The sequence below is a fragment of the Pistacia vera genome, unplaced genomic scaffold (assembly GCF_008641045.1).
Source record: "Pistacia vera cultivar Batoury unplaced genomic scaffold, PisVer_v2 Contig404, whole genome shotgun sequence".
Classification (NCBI taxonomy): Eukaryota; Viridiplantae; Streptophyta; class Magnoliopsida; order Sapindales; family Anacardiaceae; genus Pistacia; species Pistacia vera.
Genome location: NW_022196229.1, coordinates 23536 through 46905, shown reverse-complemented (window position 1 = coordinate 46905; position 23370 = coordinate 23536). Strand labels below are relative to the sequence as shown.

General features: G+C 43.4%; 3 protein-coding genes across 3 annotated transcripts; 2 read left to right on the top strand and 1 right to left on the bottom strand.

Annotated features, from left to right (window-relative positions):
* Window positions 1–141: 141 nt before the first annotated feature.
* LOC116142039 (secreted RxLR effector protein 161-like) lies at window positions 142–570 on the top strand. The gene has a single exon (XM_031427498.1). The coding sequence runs from the start codon at window positions 142–144 to the stop codon at window positions 568–570; it is 429 nt and encodes a 142-aa protein (XP_031283358.1).
* A 7106-nt stretch (window positions 571–7676) lies between these two features.
* Window positions 7677–8898, top strand: LOC116142038 (premnaspirodiene oxygenase-like; the record flags this gene model as incomplete). The annotated part of the gene is given in 3 exon segments (XM_031427497.1): window positions 7677–7851; window positions 7854–7903; window positions 8187–8898. Coding segments are annotated over 3 exon segments (849 nt in total), but the record flags the coding sequence as incomplete, so codon positions are not given.
* Window positions 8899–20910: 12012 nt separating this feature from the next.
* LOC116142037 lies at window positions 20911–21501 on the bottom strand. Its single transcript, XM_031427496.1, has one exon. It carries the CDS (start codon window positions 21499–21501, stop codon window positions 20911–20913), a length of 591 nt encoding a protein of 196 aa, XP_031283356.1.
* Window positions 21502–23370: the final 1869 nt, after the last annotated feature.

Here is a 23370-nt window from a genome sequence, read left to right as displayed (position 1 = left end):
TTGTTCTTGTATGTTTTTTTATGTGCACCTACGGCTTTCAAAGTATCAATAAAAAAATTGATCTTTGTCTCTATGCTTTTAGCCAGCCACTTCATGTTGAGTAAAGACCAATGTCCAAAAACTGATGCTGAATTGATTAAAATGGAGTCTGTACCATATGCTAATGCTGTAGGATCTGTTATGTATGCAATGATTAGTACTAGGCCTGATTTGTCATTTGCCATATCCATGTTAAGTAGATTTATGTCCAATCCAGGGGCTGAACATTGGACTACTTTAAAATGGGTGATTAAATACATTAACAGTACATTGTGGTTTGGATTAGAATATGGAAAAAGGGATATTTCACTTGATTTGATTGGTTTTGTAGATTCTGACTTTGCAGGTGATAAAGACACAAAGAAATCCACCACTTCTTATTACTTTACCCTTGGAGGAAACTACATAAGTTGGAAATCACAACTACAACCCATTGTGGATCTCTCATCGACAGAAGCCAAGTACATTGCAGTTGCAGATATATTCAAGGAGGCAGTATGGTTAAAGGAACCCTATCAGAGGCAAATTTGACAGATGGAAAGGTGACAATCTACTCAAACAGCCAGAGTGCGATCCACTTGAGCAAAAATCCTATTTACCAAAAAAAAAACAAGCATGTGGATGTACGCTATCACTTTGTGAGGGACTTGGTGGCTTCAGGTGAGATTGATTTGAAGAAAATTGCTACATAAAACAATCCAACCGATATGGGTACTAAGGTAGTCACAGCAGCCAAATTCAAGCACTGCTTGAATTTGTTGTTTGTAAATTAGGCTGGAGCATTAGAGTGATGAGGGACTTGGATTTGAGTGAGCTGCACTGATTAATGGTTGTTAGGATGACTGTTTCAAGTCTTCAAGGTGGAGATTGTTGAGTTGAAGACATGAAACGGTGCTGTTTTGGTCATAAGTGGTGTGACATCGTTTTGGGAGCTGTTGAATTAAATCCTGGCTGTTAATCAACTGCAGATCCAATGGCTGAAAATCAACAATATGGTCAACACTATATAAAGGAGCAAATTGGGAAATAGCTATAGGTTCTCTTCTTCATGAATTTAGGAGCAATTGTTGAAGGGTTTTACTCTTTTTACATTCAATCTGTGTAATCTTGGTGAGTGAGTGTTTGGTTTTTCATTCAAGTGAGAGGGGTTTTACTCTCAAATTCTTTGGGAATCTGATTGTGTTCTCTAGGTAGGATTACGGGAAAGGTTGAGTTGTATTCTTGAGTGATTGATCTTTGATCTATGGTGTAAACTCTTGAACAAATTGATTAGTGCAGCGAGCTCCTCTGATTCCGGAGCTCAGCGTGGACGTAGCCTACCTAATCTTGGATAGGTGAACCACGGTAAATTTAGTGTATTGTTGTGGTTGTTTTATCTTGATTGTTGTTAAATATTGGAAGATTTTCAAACAATACAGCACCACTTGATATACAAACAAATGTGGTTAATTGTTCGATTGACATATCATTCATTCACATTTATTGGTATTTAATTGAAATGATATTTTATTTTTAATTCCATTGACAAAATAGATTTTAAATATTTTATCCATATTTCTGATAATAATTAATGGTTTTTGGTAAGTACAAGAAATAACTCACCAAAATTTGGCCTCTTGGACTATCTGTGTAGATAGTGACAGATTAACATAAGCAAACAGCTATTGCTTTTATTTGACCCTGCGAAGAACGATAATTTCAACGTTTCTGCATTTCATATTCGAAAGAACCTGAGAGTTCTATTCCAGAAAGGCTCATCGGTTGTTCTGTTGGCTATAGGGGACAATTTTGGTACATCCCATTTGGTGCTGGAAGAAGGATGTGCCTGGGGTTTCATTGGTCTAGCAATGTGGAGCTCCCTCTAGCAATTGTTGCATACCATTCTGACTGGAACTTCCTAATGGAATGAAAGCTGAAGATCTGGACATGACAGAGCGCTTTGGTGGGACAGTCAGAAGGAAGAAGGATTTGTGCCTGATTCCCATTCCTTTTCATCCGAACACTGTTTCATAGGCTCAAATGAAGAATGTGGCTAGCTTTATATTAATGAAGCTTGAAATAATGTTCTCTGCTAATCTGAGTACCATGTCTTAATTTTATTACATTTTTCTTTTTCACTTAACTGTAACTTCTTCTCTGCTATTTGTGAACTACAATAGAAGGATTCGGGGTTTTAAATTCCAGGAACGATATGAACCTGATTGCCCATAATTCTAATGTACATTATTAATTATTTTATTATTTTACCAATTTGCATGTCAATTATCAATAACATTTAACACGTTGAAATTATTTATCAAAATGATAATAAGTGGGGTTGTTGACAGTGGAAAATGAGCTCTGCTTTATCTTTTTTTTTTTTTTTTTAATTTGGATTTGCACTTTGGAGATTCGGATCATTGATTGATGCAACGTGTAGTTAGAATATCGTTTTAAAGGCGCTGGATAAAATAATCTAATTACTTTTTATGGATACAATTATTGCAGCCAAAACCGTCCTCGCTCCAGCTATATATTATCTTTCAGAAAACAGAAAGGTGCACAGACTCATAATCCGATCCTCTCATCTTTAGATGTTTTCTCATGGATTTCGCATTTCCAAGCTTTTCAATCCTTCTCACTTTTCTTCTCTTCTTCTATTTGGTCCTGAAAATAAGGAAGAGATCAAAAACCATCGACAAAAAATTTCGTTTGCCTCCAGGCCCGTCGAAATTACCTCTCATCGGAAACCTGCACCAGCTTTTTGGATCTCTACCCCATCACAGATTAACAGACTTGGCCAGGAAATATGGACCACTTATGCATCTTCAGCTTGAGAAGTTTCTACTGTTGTTGCTTCTTCGCCCGAATAGCCAAAAAAGTTATGAAAACCCATGATGTTACTTTGCATCAAGGCCTAGGTTCTAGCAACAAAAATCTTGTTCTATGATAATACTGATATAACCTTTTCACCATTTGGTGATTATTGGAGACAACTGCGAAAAATTTGCACGTTGGAGCTTTTCAGCAGGCGACGAGTCAATCTTTCCGATCAATAAGAGAGGAAGAGGTGTCTGCTCTCATTGATTGGATTGCTTCAGAAGCAGGATCACCAATCAACCTTACAGAGAAAATTCAATCACTATATATGGTATCACTTCCAGGCGCTTTCGGTAGCAAGTCCAAAGATCAGGAATTATTCATATCAGTAATGAAAGAAACATCAAAAGTGTGTGCAGGTTTTAACATTCAGATCTGTTTCCTTCCATTGAATTTCTTCAATGGATCACTGGAGTCAAGTCTCAGGTAGAGAAGCTGCATGAAGACTGATAGAGTAGTTGAAAAAATTATAATGAACACAAGAAGGGCCAGGCACCTTTAAACATTGACAAGAGTGAAGAGTGAAGATCTTGTTGATGTTCTTTTGAAAGTTCAAGAGCATGGTGATCTTGAATTTCCTTTGACTACTGAACATCAAATCAGTGATCTCCGTAAGTACTTGTGCAATCCATACTTAATTCCTTTTCCAATAGTTGCAACTTATTAAATTGAAGCGAAATCATGTGTTTCAATCCCATCTTTCCCTTTAATTTTCCCTGTTTAATACTTGGCTTACATCTGCAAACCTCAAGATTCGTAACAATCTAGAATTTGTCCTTACAAAATTTTGTTTGAGACTACTTTTAGTAATAGTTTAACTGAGAAAAGTTCATACATATTCCCTTTCCAGACATTTGGGTGCCGGTGGGGAGACGCTGCCACATTAATAGATTGGGCCATGTCCGAAATGAAAAAATACAAGAGTGCTGAAGAAGGCACAACTGAAGTGAGGGAAGTCTTCAATAGAAAAGGCAAGATCGATGAAACAGCATCGGAGAAATGAAATTCTTGAAGCTTGTAGTAAAGAGACCTAAGACTTCACCCTCCTGCACCTCTGTTAGTTCCAAGAGAATGCAGAGAGAGATGTGTGATTAATGGCTTCGACTACCCGTCAAACCAGAGTCATTGTTACCGCATGGGCGATTGGAGAGATCCAGAATATTGGAGTGAGCCCGAGATCTTCAATCCAGAGAGGTTCCTAATAGTTCTCTTGATTTTAAGGGACTAATTTTGAATACATCCCATTTGGTGCTGGGCAGAATATGCCCCGGAATGATATTCGGTCTAGCCAATGTTGAGCTTCCACTAGCCATGTTCCTGTATCATTTTCATTGGAAGCTTCCAAATGGATGAAGAATGAAGATTTGGACATGACGGAGCCTTTGGTATAGCAGTTGGAAGAAACATAACCTGCACATTATTCCCATACCTTATCTTCCTCTAGCTTCTTCATCACTCACCAAAATGATTAAAATCTTTGGATAATTAGGCTTGTTGTGCTGTGATTTGCACCAATGAGAAGTACGTAGGATCTATAGTGAGTCTATGTAGGAGTTTGTATGAAAACCCATGATTTCAATGTTGGATCATAGATGAATGGGAAACCAACAATAGTACAAGACATAACTATTAAAATGGTTCGGATGCTAGATACAAATCTTATGTCCATTGTTCTGTATTGTTTTTTATATTTTTATGTGCACGGCTTTCAAAGTATCTATAAAAAAAAATTGCTCTAATTTAAATAAAAGTAAGCTTATATATTATTACAATGACGAACTTAATTATAAATAAAATTAACCTAAAAAGAATGACACGTAACGTGAATCCTACTTCAGGGATTTGCCACACAACAACTCTTCCGCACTAAAGGCATGTTTTTACGCGAGACATTATTAGCTAAACTGCACGGTACTTAATAATAATACAATACAATGTTTGGTAACAAAACTGCACTATATTAAATAATACAAAATTTAAAGTAATGTAATTATTCATATTAAATAATGCCTAGTCAAACAATTCTATTAGTTAATACAGTTTTACTTCTAACATTATTTTACACTCAATATACATGTCTATTTTTTAAAATTTATGAATTAGAACATGAAGTGGCTGGTCAATGTCGCGTTGACCGATATGGACCATAGTTTCCCATGCTGACCAATGTTTGATTGGCATTGACAAGTGTTCACTGGAGTTTCGATGGTCAAACAATAACACTGAGCGGCATTGACTAAAATTGCTGGACATTGACCACTCGTTTGGTTCAAATTCTGAGTTTTTTTTTTTTTTTTTATAATTTTTTAGTTAAATAATAAATGAAAAATATATATTCCTTCTTAATAAAATATTTTTCGTTAGACATAAAAAATAATTCTATCGCATGTAAATCATACACCACATATCATAGTAATAAATAATACATGTCAATATTTTTCAAACGTCATACACCATTTCGTATACCTCATACACCATTTCGTATACCATTACATAATTAATACATATAACGCTATTTATTCTATACAATTTACTTAATGCTATGCAATGTCGTGCTTAGACTACCCTATGTGATTCCAGTCCATACCAGAGCATTTGTATAAAATCATTTTCTTTTGGCTCTTCACAATCCCTTTACCTTGCAATATCTGCTTGCGAGCCAGTAGTTGGAGCAAAGAAATTATTTACTTTCATTTAAAAACTGCACGTAAACATATAAATAGATTGTTCATCATAATCTTGAGGTAATATATTTGTTTAGGTATCTGAGGTATCCAGACTCATATTGAGATATATCTAATATGCAAGATTACGAAACACCCTACAAACCTAATAGATCAAGGTAATTACATAAATGTGATAGATACCTCTCTTTTCATTCGAACACAAGACTCCTGTTATAACTAACCACAATGGTTAAAGGGTTTGTTATCCAACTACAAGGGAGAGATCTTGAGGCAATATTGACCTGCTGCATGCAAAAATTTTATACTTGCTTGAGAATGTGTGTGAAATTATCCCGCCTACCAAATCCCCATCTTTGAATACAAACGTATATAAAAGAAGTTGTTTAGCTAGACTTCATCAACAGTGTTTTGCGGAACAACTAATAAGAATCAGGAAATCAATTTCTGAGAAATATTGACTTGATTGGGTTTATCTCCTCTTCGTTTTTTTTATCAATTAACTTGTAACATATAAGAAATAATTATCCATCTTTCCGACAAATTTGGGGTTGTTCAGCTACGAGACCTACACGCTAGCCAACTATGGTTGTTAACGACTTGGCTTATGATCGGATGGCAGGTCCTTTTGTTACCTTGAGGTTTTGTGTTGGAGTTCTCCAAGTAATCATTATCGCTTTGTGACTTACCTGACTTATTGGATTGTAAATATTCAATAGATCTCAATGACTAGTTTGTGACTATTTGGCCCACTAGCTTATAAGGTGTTTAATAAATCTCGAATATTAGTTGAAGTGTAAGCAAACTGGTTTAAACACTCCAATCACCATAATAATAATAATAATATAATAATAATTCGGGTTGTTGAAATGGAGATGATGTCTATTTACTCTATGTAAAGTGGCGGTGGACTGTGCCATGCCGTCCAAAATTTTCAACATCCATCTGCTATGGGTCGTGCCAGACAACCAAAACCCAAGGCCACGATTACTTTAGTAGTCAACAGCACGTTGCACTTGAATAAGTTGTTGCAAAGGCTATATTAATTTTTCTTTTAAATTTACGGGCTATGTCGTGCTGGCCCATGTGCCAAATCTTGAACTCACAGCACGGCCCACGGCCATGGCACAGCACGAAATTTTTATGCCATGACATGGTGGGCCGTGCAAAAAAAATGGCATCCCCACCTCTAATTCCATGTTATTCAATGTTGGAGATTTAGACAAATGATACCATTATGTATAGTTAAAATTCGTTTTCAAACTTTAAAAATATTTTAATTGTCTTTTATGGATGGAATCATTCGAACCATAACCATCCTTGAGACTCCGGCTAAAGAATCACTTTTAGAAAGGCATCACTAAAGGGTATCTAAAATCAAGGTGAACAAGATTTAAGTATCCCGGTCCTCTCAATCTTCTTGTCTTCTCATGGAGTGGACATGTCCCAGCTTCTCAATCCTCTTACCATTTTTTCTCTTCCTCTTCATGGTGCTGAAATAAGGAAGAGATTCAAGACCTTTGACAAACCTTTCATTTACCTCCAGGGCCTTGAAATTACCGGTCATAGGAAATATGCACCTCCTTGTTGATCTCTACCCCATCACAGATTAACAGACTTGGCCAGGAAATATGGACCATTTATGCTCTACAGCTTGGAGAGGTTTCCACTGTTGTTGTTTCTTCGCCCGAATTTGCCAAAGAAGTTATGAAAACCTATGATGTTAGCTTTGCCTCAAGGCCTGAGGTTCTATCAGTAAAAATCACGTCCTATGATTATCCTGATATAATCTTTTCGCCATATGGTGATTATTGGAGACAACTACGGAAAATTTGCACATTGGACTTTTTAGCATGCGACAGTCCAGTCTTTCCGATCAATAAGAGAGGAAGAGGTGTCTATTCTAACTGATTGGATTGCTTCAAAAGCAGGATCACCATCAACCTTACAGAGAAAATCACCTCACTAATATATGGTATCACATCCAGGGCAGCCTTCGGCAGCAGTCCAAGACAGGAATTATTCACAACAGTTATAAGAAATATCAAAAGTGTGTTCAGGTTTCAATATGGAGATCTGTTTTCCTTCCATTGAATTTCTTCAAGTATCACTGGAATCAAGTCTCAAGTGGAGAAGCTGCATCAAGAAGCTGATAGAATAGTTGAAAAAATTATTAATGAACACAAGAAGAGCCGGGAAACATTAAACGTTGACCAGAGTACTGAGAAAACTGAAGATCTTGTTGATGTTCTTTTGAAACTTCAGGAGCATGTGATCTTGAATTTCCTTTGACTACCGACAACATCAAAGCAGTTGTCTCGGTAAGTACTTGTTGTGCAATTAATACATTAATTTTTTTTCCAGCAGGTGAACGAAACTGAAATTGAAGCTAAATCAGTTTTCTGAAAGAGTCAATCCCATGTTTGTCTTCATTTTCTCGGTTTAGTACTGTGCTTGCATCTGCAAACTTTTAAGATCAGTGAGCGATATTAATAATATATATATATATATAACAAGAAATTTGTCCTTGCACAATCTTAGTTGAAAATCTTCGGGTCTAATAGCTGAAATCAGATCAAGTTCATATTATATTCCTCTTTTCAGGACATTTTTGGTGCCGGTGGTGACACAGCTGCCACAACAATAGATTGGGCAATGTCCGAAATGATGAAAAACACAAGAGTGCTGAAGAAGGCACAAGCTGAAGTGAGGGAAGTCTTTAATAGAAATGGTAAGATCGATGAATCATGCATTGATGAATTGAAATTCTTGAAGCTAGTAGTAAAAGAGACTTTAAGACTGCATCCTCCGGTGCCTTTGTTAGTTCCAAGAGAATGTAGAGAAAAATGTGTGATCAATGGATTTGACATACCCATAAAAACCAAAGTCATTGTTAATGCATGGGCAATTGGAAGAGATACAGAAAATTGGAGTGAACCTGAGATCTTCAAACCGGAGAGGTTTCTCAATCATTCTGTGGACTACAAGGGGACTAATTTTGAATACATCCCATTTGGTGCTGGTAGAAGAATATGCCCTGGAATGTCATTTGGTCTAGCCAATATTGAGCTTCCTCTGGCAATGTTTCTGCACCATTTTGATTGGGAACTTCCTGCTGGAATGAAGAATGAGGATTTGGACATGACGGAGGCCTTTGGTATAACAGTTGGAAGAAAAGACGATCTGCACGTTATTCCCAGTCCTTATCATCCTTCAGCTTCTACGTAAGCTAGAAAAGGCTGTCTATTTATATTAAGATCTGTACAAATTACAACATTATTGATCATATTTCTTAGAGCTTGAAAGATAGTAAGTAATAAATCTCTGTCTAAAGTTGAAAAATGTACAACACTTGCACAATATTATATACACCAAGAAACCCAAGGCTCACTCTGTGAGAGTAACACTTGACAACTCTCATAACACTTCATCGCTCAGTAGATTTGTAGGCCACACTGACACATAGACTCTAGACACTTTGACGCACACTGTCTTCAGCTTATGTCTGGAATTATATCATGATATGGAAGTATCAGATCTAAGGCTATCATGTTAGAGAACTATAGACGTAAAAATCTACCTGTACGGAAGGGGGGTCTAATCTCGTGAGGATGAGACCATTAGCGATCTGCTGTACCTGCACACGTAGAAAAACACACGCGTGAAGCGAACGGGAAACACCGGGGTGGTGTTTGCCATAGGCACTCCGACGCTCAAGTCAGCAAGGCTGAAAGGCTAATATAGTGGAGGCTAGGGAGCAAGAGGTTACCGGAAATCTAGTCAGGGACTGTGACTACAGCGGTGAAGTGAAGCTCTCAAGTAGGAGCTTCGGGTGTGAAGGTGTAACGTAGTCTCCTTTGTGAGAGGACTGGCCTCTGTTTATTTAGTGACTGTCTAGTCTCCCAATCCTGGTAGGAGTAGGAGTCCTAATGTGACTCTGATGCAAACCCTAGAAGAATTTGGGTCATGTTAAGTTGTCTTTCCAGTGTCCGGTTAGGAAAGTGATTCTGATCAGGAAAGTAACTTCGAGTAGGAAAGTGATCAGGAATAGGAAAGTGACTTCGAATAGGAGATTGAACAGGAACAGGAAAATGATCAATGGGGGGCCGTGGGCCCTGAACTCGTCTATTGGCCTAGGAGGTGAGTTGGAACTGGGGGGCCCGTGCCTAGATGGTTTGGATCGGCCGTACCTCGTATCAAATGGGACTAATTTGGCTTGGGCCTCTTTAGGACTGGGCCTGGTCTTTTCTTCACTAGTGGTCCTGTTTTCTTATTTGGGTCAAAGACGATTTTTGGCCCTAACAGTTTGTCCCCCACTCTCTGAGTTGAGAGTATCTTAAGTCAGAGAGTAGGTTGCGCTCAAGGCGAGCTCGGTCTTCCCTCATGGACGAACGATCATTGGAGTGAATGATCTGACCGTTGCAGGTGATCCTTGATTAGACATCGTTCGGTATCCACTCCTGACCTAGAGTATGCCATCATTGCGATTTGCCTGATCGGTTCGACAAGCCGAAGAGCAGAGAACTAGATGTGGTCGTTAGGTACATCCGTGCGACTAGCAAGGGAATTGCGTTAGACGAGGCATTCATTTGTCATGCCAGATCGGACGAGTTCAGGAAGTTTACTAAAAAGCTTCACTCGGTCGGGATGTTGGGACGACCAAGTGGGTGAGGCACCTCAACTACACGTTGTCCACTCGTTCGCTACGGACGGATGAATGGGCGAGGCTTCCAACTTTGTTCTAAAGAGGGCTCGACCCGGGCTATTCCAAGTTCATACATCGATCGACCAGGCCTTTTGGGCCGGCTGAGCATGGGATGCTTGGGAGGACTCCTGAACTGAAAGGCTGAGTCGGTTGGGTGGATCGAGGGGCCAAGTGGACTTGTTGGGGTGTGAAGATTGGATGTGCGTTGGGCTCATTTCGGGAGGTACAAGCTGAGTCGGCCAAAAGAGCTGGGCAACCGAGCTGCAGCTTTCGTACAAGGCTACGGTTTCCCAGGTGGTTCAAATCGCTGCCACGTATATGGTGGTGATCGATCCGTCGTTTCAAGAGCGGGAAAACGAAGAGACCCCTGACAACTGGCCAATCACAAACTTCCACATGTTTGCATTTTCTTTACAAAACTGAGGAACAGACTGTTCATCTTCCATTCACGTTTGTTTCTTGTTTTCGTCCAAAAAAAATTTTCTTTCCTTTTTCTTCTTTTTTGTCCCAGTTTCTTGAGCGACGGTGGTCTTTTCTGCAATCTTCCAAGGTAAACATTTTTTCTCTTTAAGCCGATTTTCTGCTTTGTTTTTGGTTTTTTGTTGAAACTTTGGGAGGTAGAATGAAGGTTTTTTGAACTTTTGAGTGGGTTTTAACTGGATTTCCAAGTGTTTTGGTATTAGGATTTGGAGAATAGGCATAGATTTGAATTTTTCGGTGGATATCCGAGAAGAATCCGATAGTTTTGATTATTTTCTGGGTTTTTTGGTCGGGATCGGGAAGACAAAGTCTTGTTTAGTATTGGTTCAGTCGGTCTGTCTTACCGAGTGGTGAAAGAGTGAGTGGATTGAATAGTTGGTCGGTCATCCAGACCGAACGGGTAATATTGTGTGAGTCCATCGACGAGCAAGGGTGAGTAGGCTTAGTGCTGAATCTGAGGGTGAGTCGGTCACTTGGTTTGAGAGGGGAAAGTCTTGAATCGAGGTCTGGGTTTGTCGGTTGGAGGGGTCGATCAAGGATTAGGAGCGACCTTGTTATCGGGTAGGTCGACCGGTGCTGAAGGGGGATTGATTGCTGTGTGGAGTATCTTCCTTCGATCGATCGGTCGCTCAGGGCGAGTGGCTCTTTGACAGTTTTTTAGGAATTCTGAAGCTAGGCGGAGTCAGTCGGTCTGGGCGATTGGGCCATCATGTCAGACACCGAATCAGCAAGCTTAAGTGAGATTGGGGTGGGTGTTGTGGATGAGTATGAGCGTGCCCCCACAATAGTGATGATGCCTGAAGAGGGCGTCCCGATTGGGGTGCCGACCGGAGTTAGTGTAGCTGCCCCAAGTGCGAGTACTCTCGGCCCGAGTGGTTCGGGTAAGCATGGGGGAAGTGGGGAAAACTACGAAGGAGTCGGTAGTTCATCCTCCTTTGGTAGTGGCTCCAAGGAGGCGCCGAGCCAACAGGGTAGTGGGATTTTGACTAGAGACTATCCGCCCGTGCTGAAAGATAGTGATGTGTGGCACATCCGGACCTTGTATCACATTCCGAGTTCGGTTGACATTCGGATGCCACGGTCGTATGAGCGGGTTGACTGGGAGGCAAGAGGTTGGATCAGTGTTTATGAGAAGTGGTTTCATGATGGGTTGAGGCTACCCGTCCCTCGCCTTGTGTGGGAAGTACTCAACCACTTCATGATTGCCCCGTCTCAACTTATGCCGAATGCTTGGAGACTGCTAAGACCGCTGTGTTCGGAACCAAGTGAGGTTCGGGCTGTACGAGCTGCTGTACTCGTACTTCTTGAAGGAAAATGATAAAGAGAAGGGTCGTTACTTGTTGAACTTGAGGCATGATCGGTCTCACTTGGTGACCGATCTACGGTCCAGTGACAAGAACTAGAAGGACCGATATTTCTATCAGAGGGGTCAAGCTGTATTTGGAGAAAGAGGCCAGGGCAAGATCCCGATCGGCTGGCGAGCCACTGGTGAGAACTTAGTCGTTTCTTTCGTACTTTTGATTACTAAATCTTGATTGTGTTTTTTGCTTCCAAAGCTTGATTTCAATCGTACTGGGCAGAGCGGGGACGGCTTGGACGTAGCTACCCAGAGGGTGTTAGCCATCCTATTAGAGTAAAGGAATTGGTGAGTAGTGCTAGCAGAGTCCAACCTGAGGACCAGCATTCTTTGGGCCGGAGTAGAGGCTATACAGAGAGGTACTCCCTTCCCCTCGCTGAAGCAGACTTGGGATGTGCTTCTGAGTCGATACTGCAACCATATCATTTTTTGTGAGTCCGAGTTGAACCCACTAACAGTTGGAGAATTTGCACTTACAGAATCGCTGATGAAGAAGTTGACCGTCCCGAGAATGAGTGAATCTATCGCCCGGCGCCGAGAGAAGAGGAGGAGGGAGTCCTTGGCCAGGGAGGATAGGAGGGTAGAGGATGTGTTGGTGACACCGCCGAGTCAGCAGCCTGCCATAGGGGCCGGGTCGTCCCACGCTGCAGTTGTGGATGAGGAGTCCGGGATGATTACATTCACGATTCCAGCTACTGCATCGACTTATTCCGATGCGACTTCTATGAGCAAACTGGCCAACTCTTTCTTGTTTCTGGTAGATGAGGCGCGTTTGAATCAAATGGGGGCAGTTGCTGCTGTTGCTGATTAGGGGGTATCCCACGCCCGTTCAGGTATGACAGTATTACTTGGTGTTCTCGTTTTGAATTTTGTTCTGATGACAATGTTTTGTTGTGCAGGTGCTCACTAGCAGTCTTCATCTGAGGAAGTCCATTGTGGCGCAAGAGAAACAGATACAGGATGTGTCCAAGGCCAATACTAGCTTGCGCCAGAGGGAGGCAGCGTCTGGAAAGGCTGAGCAGGAGAGTCAGCAGCGCCTCAGGGATAGTGAGCGGGAGGTCGAGAGATTGAGGCGTGAGTTGGCTGAGAGAACCGCAGAGGTCGAATCTCTCAGGGAGCAGTGCATCTCCATTGCTGATGATGCTATCATCAAGGCCCAAGGTGAGCTCATGCTTGAGTTCAAGGAAGGACGGACCTCTCATTGGGATCCAGATGAAGACATCTTGCTCATGCAGGAGTTACTGGAAGAAGGGGGTAGTCATCCGGGGGGGCAGGACGACGAGCAGATGCTTGACCTTAGCCAACAAAGGCCATCGGGTGTTGATGATGCGGGCGACCAGGCTGCTGGGCCAAGCGTTGGCAGCGCGGACATGGTGACTGATTCGGCGATGGAGGATGAAGCTCGTGCTGAGGATACTTAGCTTTTTCTTTATTTATGTATTTTAGGGCCTGTGATGCCCTTTCATCTGGCGTGTGTGCCATTTTTTTGTATTCTGTTTGATGTTATATATATAACATTTGACTATTTTGACTTCTGATACTGTCTCCTTGGATGAATGAACTGTTGTTTCTTTACTTGTAGGTGCACTATGCGTGTATGTTACTTTAGAGTGGCCTAGTGGCTAGGGCATGTAGGCCTTATGTTGGGCTGGGTCAGTGCTTTGCTTGTCGATGGTGTAAGGACCATTCATTCAGTCTGGTTGACCGAGTGCACATTCCCTTGGATGAACGAAGATAAAATTTAGTTCAGTTCTTGGGTCGGATCGGCCGATTGGGTGGTGTGAATCATAAGTCGTGTTGAGTTTGGTAGACCGAGTGGAGCCAATACTACAGTGCAACTCGCGAATCAAGCAGGGCAGATATTTAGTACGTTTATTGGCAGGGCCGATCCGAAGGTGTCATCGTGAATCGAGCAGGGTCGATTTGAAGGTGTACGTACGTTTATTGGGTAGGACCGATTTGAAGGCGTTAGTACGTTTATCGACATGGCCGATCTGACGGTGTCCTCTTGAATCGAGCATGGTTGATTCAAAGGTATACGTACATTTATCGGGCAGGGCCGATTTGAAGGCGTTAGTACGTTTGTCAGCATGGCTGATCTAAAGGTGTCCTCGTGAATCGAGCAGGGTCGATTCGAAGGTGTACGTACGTTTATCGGGCAAGGCCGATTTGAAGGCGTTAGTACTTTTGTCGGCATGACCGATCTGAAGGTGTCCTCGTGAATCAAGCAGGGTCGATTCGAAGGTGTACATACGTTTATCGGGCAGGGCTGATTTGAAGGCGCTAGTACGTTTATCGGCATGGCCGATCTGAAGGTGTCCTCGTGAATCGAACAGGGTTGATTCGAAGGTGTACGTATGTTTATCGAGCAAGGCCGATTTGAAGGCGTTAGTATGTTTATCGGCATGGCCGATCTGAAGGTGTCCTCGTGAATCAAGCAGGGTCGATTCGAAAGTGTACGTACGTTTATCGGGCAGCACCGATTTGAAGGCGTTAGTACGTTTATTGGCATGGCCGATCTGAAGGTGTCCTCGTGAATCAAACAGGGTCGATTCGAAGGTGTACGTACGTTTATCGGGCAGGGCCAATTTGAAGGCGTTAGTACATTTATCGGCATGGCTGATCTGAAGGTGTTCTCGTGAATCGAGTAGGGTCGATTCGAAGGTGTACATACGTTTATTAGGCAGGGCCGATTTGAAGGCGTTAGTACGTTTGTCGGCATGGCCGATCTGAAGGTGTCCTCGTGAATCGAACAGGGTCAATTTGAAGGTGTACGTATGTTTGGCGTATGTTTATCGGGCAGGCCATTTGAAGGCATTAGTACGTTTATCGGCATGGCCGATCTGAAGGTGTCCTCGTGAATCGAGCAGGGTCGATTCGAAGGTATACGTACGTTTATCAGGCATCAAGGCAGCACCGATTTGAAGGCGTTAGTACGCTTGTCGGCATGGTTGATCTGAAGGTGTCCTTGTGAATCGAGCAGGGTCGATTCGAAGGTGTACGTACGTTTATTAGGCAGGGCTGATTTAAAGGCACTAGTACGTTTATCGGCATGGCTGATCTGAAGGTGTCCTCGTGAATCGAACAGGGTTGATTCGAAGGTGTACGTACGTTTATCGGGCAAGGTCGATTTGAAGGTGTTAGTACGTTTATCGGTATGGCCGATCTGAAGGTGTCCTCGTGAATCAAGTAGGGTCGATTCGAAGGTATACATACGTTTATCGGGCAGCACCGATTTGAAGGCGTTAGTACGCTTGTCGGCATGGCTGATCTGAAGGTGTCCTTGTGAATCGAGCAGGGTCGATTCAAAGATGTACGTACGTTTATTGGGCAAGGCCGATTTGAAGGTGTTAGTACGTTTATCTGCATGGCCAATCTGAAGGTGTCCTCGTGAATCAAGCAGAGTCGATTCAAAGGTGTGCGTAAGTTTATCAGGCAGGGCCAATTTGAAGCTGTTAGTACGTTTATTGGCATGGCCGATCTGAATGTGTCCTCGTGAATCAAGCAGGGTCGATTCGAAGGTGTACGTAAGTTTATTAGGCAGGGCCGATTTGAAGGCGTTAGTACGTTTGTCGGCATGGCCGATCTTAAGGTGTCCTCGTGAATCGAACAGAGTCGATTTGAAGGTGTACGTACGTTTATTGGGCAGGGTCGATTTGAAGACGTTAGTAAGTTTATCAGCATGGCTGATCTGAAGGTGTCAGTAATTCATCGACCAGGGTCGGTTTGAAAGACAAAAGTTTCTAAATAATACTTCATTGAATTTTTGGCCATGAGGGCAACTGTCTAAGAGGAAGTGGATAGGCCCACTCATCCTTTTTAAAATGAAAAATAAAGAAAAACAAAGTTCGCCTAGTAGTAGTAGCGTTTGAGGTGAATGGCATTCCAACTATTGTTGATGTCTTTGCCTTCGAGGGTCTGGGGTTTTTAGGCACCCTTCCCTGCTGTTTTGATTATCTTGTAAGGGCCTTCCCAGGTGAGGCCGAGTTTGTCAGAGTTGATCTCCTTGGTGTTTTGGAATACCTTGCGGGGGACCCAGTCGCTTATCTTGAAAGTACGGATCCTCATGTTACGGTTATAATGTCGGGAGGCCTATTGCTGGTAAACTACGTTGCGGATGCTAGCCTGTTCCCGAAGCTCATCCACGATTTCTAGGTTCTAGCAGAGATTGTGACTGTTTGATTCCTCGTCCGCCTATTAGAGCCTGGTGGACGGAACTGATACCTCTGCTGGGATGACTTCTTTAGAACCATATGTGAGGGAGAACGGGGTTTCACCCATTGATGATCGAGCCGTGGTTCGATACGACCAGAGGACTTCGGGTAGCTCGTCTACCCATACGCCTTTGGCTTTCTGCAGTCGTTTTTTCAATGTCTGAATGATGGTCTTGTTTGATGACTTGGCCTAGCCGTTAGACTGGGGGTTGCGGGGAGTTGAAAAACTCAGTTTGATGCCCTTCTTGTCACAATAATCCTTGAAGCTTGAGCTAATGAACTGGGACCCATTATCGGTGACGATCTCCTTCGGTATTCCGAACCTGCAGATCACATTCTTCCAGATGAAGGCTTTTACCTCTTGATCTCTGACTTGTGCAAAGGCTTTGGCTTCGATCCACTTGGTAAAGTAGTCTGTCACAGCCAACATGAAGACCTGTTGTCCCGGTGTAGTAGGTAGCTTTCCCACGATGTTCATTCCCCACTTCATGAATGGCCAAGGTGTGAGGATGGAATGGAGTCGCTCTGGTGGGAGGTGTGAGACATGGGTAAACCTCTGACAGCTGTCGCACTTCTTTACGTAAGCGGTCGAATCGGTGCGTATGTTTAGCCAGTAAGATCACCCGGTGTGCAAGACTGCGTCCTCCTGCGTGGTTCCCGCATTCGCCTTCATGGAGTTCAGCTAGAACACTTTGGGCTTTTTCTTTGCTTACGCATTTGAGATAAGGGCCTGAGAATGACTTTCTGAGGAGTTGGCCCTCATGTATGGTGAATCTAGCGGCTTGATAAAAGCTTGAAAACACATATTTTGTTAGTGATTCAATTAGATTATTTGTGGAAAAATGTGTTTAATTTGTGAAATTTAACTTAATTATTTTATAAATGTCTTTTATGGGATCACGGGGATGTTTCGAGTGTTTTCAGGTTCTTAAAGATGATACTCGGATGAAGGTTATATCGACGATGGAATGTGGGACGACAAGAATCAAATGGTTCATGATTCGGAGTTGAAACGAAGAAGTTAGGGCGAATTGAAGTTAAAGTGAAAATCCTGGAAAATGCTCCAGTTTTCACATGCGACAGTAATTCGACAATAACTTGAGCTGCAGATCTTGGATTGCGATGATTCTTGAACCGTTGGAAAGCTGATTTAAAGGGGTACAATTCATAGGTTTACCACTTGACCAGATTCGCACGTTATCATGCACAAAAACCACCGTCTTGTCAAGATTTCGAGTTCTGGGGCAGAATCAACTATGCCTAGGCATAATGCTGCGGCACAACTGCAATTCTGGACTTTTTTACATTAAATTTATGACGTGTATTTCCTGTTTTAAGAGTTCTAATGTGATTAGGATAGTGGGAATCATAACCCTAAAACCCTAGGAGTATAAATAGATGTCTTTAACTGATTTTTAGGGAGGAAAAGGAGAGATAAGTGGAGCGGCTGATTGGAGATTGGAAATTCCTGCAATTCTGAGTCATCAATTAGAGAAGTTTTTCTACTCTTTCTTATACTCATGTTTATGAATATAATGACTTTTATTACTGAAAGTATGAACTAATTTTATTTTCTAGGGCTAAGATGTAGCCCAATTTTATGAATATGCATTGAATTATTTGTTGCTAATTTTTATTAAGTTTTGTTTTAAGTTTTATTATTGCGCTTAAAGCTTTCAATTCTTAAGGGCCCTAGAGTTGAATGATTTTATGGGTTAGGTTGAGATCGAGAGATGAAACCTAATTAGTCTAAGGTAATAAAACCATAGATTGAGCGAACGCTAGAGATAGGTTACCGCGATCTGTGAGGCTCTGGTAAATTCCATAGAACTTAATGATCTCCAATTGCTTAAATCTGATTAGAGATCATTCGGGTTAGTAATTAGGAGTTAATTTGTTAGTTGTTCGAGAGAAAGTTAGTGAAATATTAGGGAGTTTGGTCTTTAGAATAAGCTTAATTGGGTTAACGATAATTGTCAATGCATAAGATTAAATTGGTGTGAAATCTATGCCCTAGGTTTAGTCATATTGATTTCCTACTAAAGTGTTAATAAAAGTCTGTTTCTATTTTGTTTCTAAGTTGTTTTATTTTTCATTGAATCATTCTGAAAATCTGATTAATCAAATAGTAATAGGATAGTTTAATTGGTACTTGGTATTAGTAATTCCCTTGGGTTCGACATCCGTATTCTTACACTTTATTACTTGCACGATTTCGTACACTTGCGAAAATCAACAACACGGCTCTTGCTTTCAGTCGGTGTGCTTCATTCTTGTCAGCCTGCAGTTCATCATTTTCCAGGTATCTTATTACTGGGGTCATCCAGCAGTCGGCTTGCTCAATGCCCATGGCTTCTGCGGGAGACTTGTTCGGTGGTTGTTCCTTCTAGTTGGCTGGCCACTGCATGAATAAGAGAGGGATGGATGATTGGGAGGAACATGGGAGTGCCGAGCCAAGGTTGGCTAGGGCGTCGGCATGGTAGTTCTCAACTCTAGGGATCTGTACGATGGAGAACTCTTCGAATTGGGCCTGCAGCTCTTTGACCATGCTCAAATAGGATGTCATCTTTGGATCGCATGCTTGATACGTGCCTTGTAGTTGATTGACTACGAGTTGGGAATCGGACTTTACTTCCAGTTTCTTGGCTCTAATTTCTCTAGCCAAGGTAAGTCCGGCTAGGAGGGCTTCATATTCGGCCTCGTTATTCATGCACTTGAACCCACACCGGATTGCTCGTTGGACGATGTCTCCCTCTAGTGCGATCAACACTATTCTGAGTCCGCTTCCATTAACATTACTCAATCCATCTACTAGGGGAGTCCACTTTAAGGGTGGTGCACCGTTCATGCATAGTAATTCTCTTTCGGCCTAGGTGATGGCGCTTGGTGTGAAGTCGGTAATGAAGTCTGCTAGTGCTTGGGACTTGACAGCGGTACAGGATTGGTAGGCTATGTCGAACTCACTGAGCTCTACTGTCCATTGCATGAGTCGGCCTGACAGTTCTAGTTTGTGCAGTATCTTCTTGAGCAGGAAGGAGGTGATTACAACAATGGAGTGGCACTGAAAGTACGGCCTGAGCTTCCTGGATGCATGGATGAGGGCGAGGGCCAGTTTTTCTAGTTGATTGTATCGGGTTTCTGCATCGAGGAGCAACTTGCTCACATAGTAGACCGGTAACTACTTTGATTCTTCTTCCTGGACTAGCACTGCTGAGATGGCTGTCTCTGAGACCGCTAAGTAAGAGTAGAGCTTCTCCCCGTCCACAGGTTTGGAAAGAAGCGGGGGTGTGGTTAGATACCTCTTCAGCTGTTGTAGGGCTTCTTCGTAGGGGGGTTCCAGTCGAACTTCTTGGACTTCTTGAGGGCATGGAAGAATAGGTGACACTTATCAGCTGATCTAGAAATGAAGCGGCTTAGGGCAGCCACTCGTCCTGCAAGGCACTGGACATCTCTAAAGCAAGTAGGGGATGATATGTTGAGGATCGCTCTGATCTGGTCAAGGTTCACTTCTATCCCTCTCTGAGTAACCATATAGCCCAAGAATTTACCCGATGAGACGCCGAATGAGCACTTGGCTGGATTCAGCTTCATGTTGTACTTCCGGAGGACGTCAAATGCCTGGCTAAGGTGGTCAAGGTGTTGTTTGGCAATTAGGGACTTGACGAGCATGTCATCGATGTAAACCTCTATAGTCTCTCCTAAGTAGTTGGAGAACATCTTGTTGACTAGCCATTGGTAGGTGGCCCCAGCGTTTTTCAGTCCGAACGACATTACTTTGTAGCAGTAGGTTCCCCTCTTTGTGATGAAGGTTGTCTTCTCTTAGTCGTCCGGATGCATCAGGATCTGGTTATATCCCAAGAAGGCGTCCATGAAACTAAGGAGTTCGTGCCCTACGGTCGCATCTACCATCACTGGTGGGTGATCCGGATCTGCCTTGAGCTGCTGGACCATTGCGTCTGGATTGATTCCGGTCATGTCGGCATGGGAACAGGCGAAACAATCTTCGTTCTGTTTAAGAAATTCTATCAGCTTCTCCTTTGTCTCGGGTTCGAGGCGGGAACCTATATGTGTCTTTCTCTTAGGGTCATTCGGATGTATCTGGACTTCATCCAACTCCTCAATGGTCAGTTGGTCAAGCTCGGTCCGAGGGGTTGGATGAGACTGTAGTTGCTATGAAGAGTTTCCTCTGTTCTTGAAGGCGTTCTTGTAGCAGTCTCTGGAAGCTTTGGTGATCTCTCGTACCCCCCACTTGGTTGGAAACCTGATCGTCTGGTGGAATGTAGATGGGACTGCCTGCATATTGTGGATCCAAGGCCGGCACAAAATGACGTTGTAGGGAGATGGGCAGTCGATCACCAAGAAGACAGTCTATTTGTTCACTCTACCGGTGTAGATGGGAAGGACTATCTCTCCAATAGTGTATTTCTGCTCCGAGCTAAACCCAACCAGTAGTGTCGACCGCCTGTTGATGTTTGCTTCTTCTAGTCCCATTGCTTTTACTACTTCGAGGAACAAGATGTTTGCTGACGAACCTCCATCTACGAACACCATTTTCACTAGGATGTTGGCAATCTACACGGATATGACTAAAGCGTCGTGATGAGGAGTGGCCTGGGTGACCAGTTCGTCATCTTCAAACTGAATTACCTGATGAGAGTGTGACCACAAGACCGAATGGATGGACTGGACTTCATGGTGGTGGTTGGCTCTAGCATACCGCTTGGCCGATGAGTAACTTACTCCGCTGATCTCTGATCCTCCAGAGATGAGCGAACAGAAACCTTTTGGTGTGGGTTCCCGCGGAGAGGGTGATAGTTCTTTGGAGCTTTTCTGGCTAATGGTGTTCTTCCACTTGTCAGTAAGCAGATCACGGAGATGTCCTCTTTTCAGAAGTGTGGCAACCTTGAGTCGTAAGGCAATAGAGTCTGCGGTGTTGTGCCCATGATCGTTGTGGAACTCGCACCACTTGGTTATGTCTCTCCTTGCCTCGGGATGGAGCTTGCCAGGCCACTTGACGGTGGATCCTAATCCTTTCATTATTGCTATGACCTGGGTCGGTTCGACGTTGAGGTTGTACTCCGGTATTCTAGGTCGGTTCGACCCGAACTGCCTGTTATCATTTCTTGAGGGTTGGCGATCATAAGGCTTCCTGACTCTACCCATATTGCGTACTGGGGGGTGGTAGCGGTGCTTTACCGGTCCAGGCTCTGGCCTCCTGTCGCTCTACCTTGGTTCATATCTGGAGTGAATCGTTTGGTTTATCTCATCCTCCTCCCACCTGATTTGGATCACTGCCCGGGCCAGGGCGTCTTCCATTGTTGTGCGTCCAAGCTTTGTAAGTTCTTTGTATAGCTCTCCGTCCGGGAGGAGACCCTTTCTGAAGGCATCTACGGCTGTCTCAAGGTTGCATGCTGGGATGGAAATCTTCTCTCTGTTAAACCTGCTGACATATTCTCTCAATGGTTTGCCCCTTCTCTGGTATACTTTGTACAAGTTGGCTGACAGTTTCTCGAGTTTCTTGCTGCTGGCGAACTGTTCCACAAACGTGTCGGTGAGTTGAGCGAACGAATCAATGGATCCATTCGGGAGGTTCGTGTACCATTGTAGTGCTGGGCCGGATAAGCTCGAACCGAAACTTTTGCACATGCAGGCTCCCCTAAGCGGTCGGGGTATTGAGACGGTGAACATCCGTTGCTTGTACGAGGCTATGTGATCATCCGGATCGGTTGTGCCGTCGTACATTTTCATGTTGGGGATAGTGAACTTCTGTGGCAAGTCGGTTAGGGCGATCTCGTCCACGAAGAGTGAATCCGCGTAATAATGGGGCCTGCTCTTCTTGGTTGGGACCGGCATTCCTGGAATGCGTCTCATCACTGCCTCGACGTCGGCCAGTCTCTTGGCCAGTACTTGTTCTATAGGAGAGGAGGATACTACCGGGTCATCCTGTCTTACTAGGTCTGCTACTGAATTCTTTCTCGGCGTATTCCGTTGGGTCATCCCTCGGGGGGAAGTCTGATAGACCATTCTGTCATGCATTCCTTGGTAGTATGGATCTTCGTTCATCCCTTCCGGTTGGGTGACTCTAATTGTCACTGTTCTATTGTTCCGCCCTACATGAATGGTCAGTGGAGTCGATTGGTAGTCGCTCGGTCTGTCAGAATGGATGAGCTCGAGTGCTGGAGTTGGTTTGGTTTGGCCATTCAACTCGCGAGGGTGAGCCGAGCCGAATGGGGTTTGTGTATGGGTTGTAGACTGGAGGTGGAGCGGGACGGTGAGGATGGGCTGGTCTTGTGGATGTGGGCTTTCTGTTATTGGATTATCTTGGTCACGAGGCTGGGATGGGTCGGCCGGATGGTGTTCTGTTGGCATATCTTTGTCTCCGTTAGTCAAAACGGAGTCGTCAAGCGCCAATGCTCTTAACGGACGCGGCCCTTTACTGGAGGCCGAGGGCTGATGCTCTGGTGTGAAGAGTGGTTGCATGGATGGGATAGGGGCGCGGAACCGATTGGGGGGTACTGGGTCGGGAAGGAACTCTAGGTCATGGAATTGACTCACCTTCTCCTTGAGGGAATGGTTTTCTGACCTAATGGACGCGTTTTCTGTCCGGATCGTATTGTCCTCAGCTTCCAATGCAGCCACCTTGTCCAAGTTCTGTTGCATGAGAGCGGTTAGAGCTTCCAGTTTGGCCTCGAGGCTGGGATTAGAGTGATCGAAGTTATCAGCCATGGAATGTTCTTCCACGTAGCAAGGTTCGTCGAGCCGAATGATTGCTAGAGGCCCCACGGTGGGCGCCAAACTGTAGACGTAAAAATATATCTGTACAGAAGGGGGGTCTGATCTCGTGAGGATGATGCCACTAGAGATCTACTGTACCTGCACACGTAGAAAAACACACGTGTGAAGCGAACGGGAAACACCGGGGTGGTGTTTGCCGTAGGCACTCCGATGCTCAAGTCAGCAAGGCTGAAAGGCTAATATAGTGGGGGCTAGGGAGCAAGAGGTTACCAGAAGTCTAGTCGGGGACTGTGACTA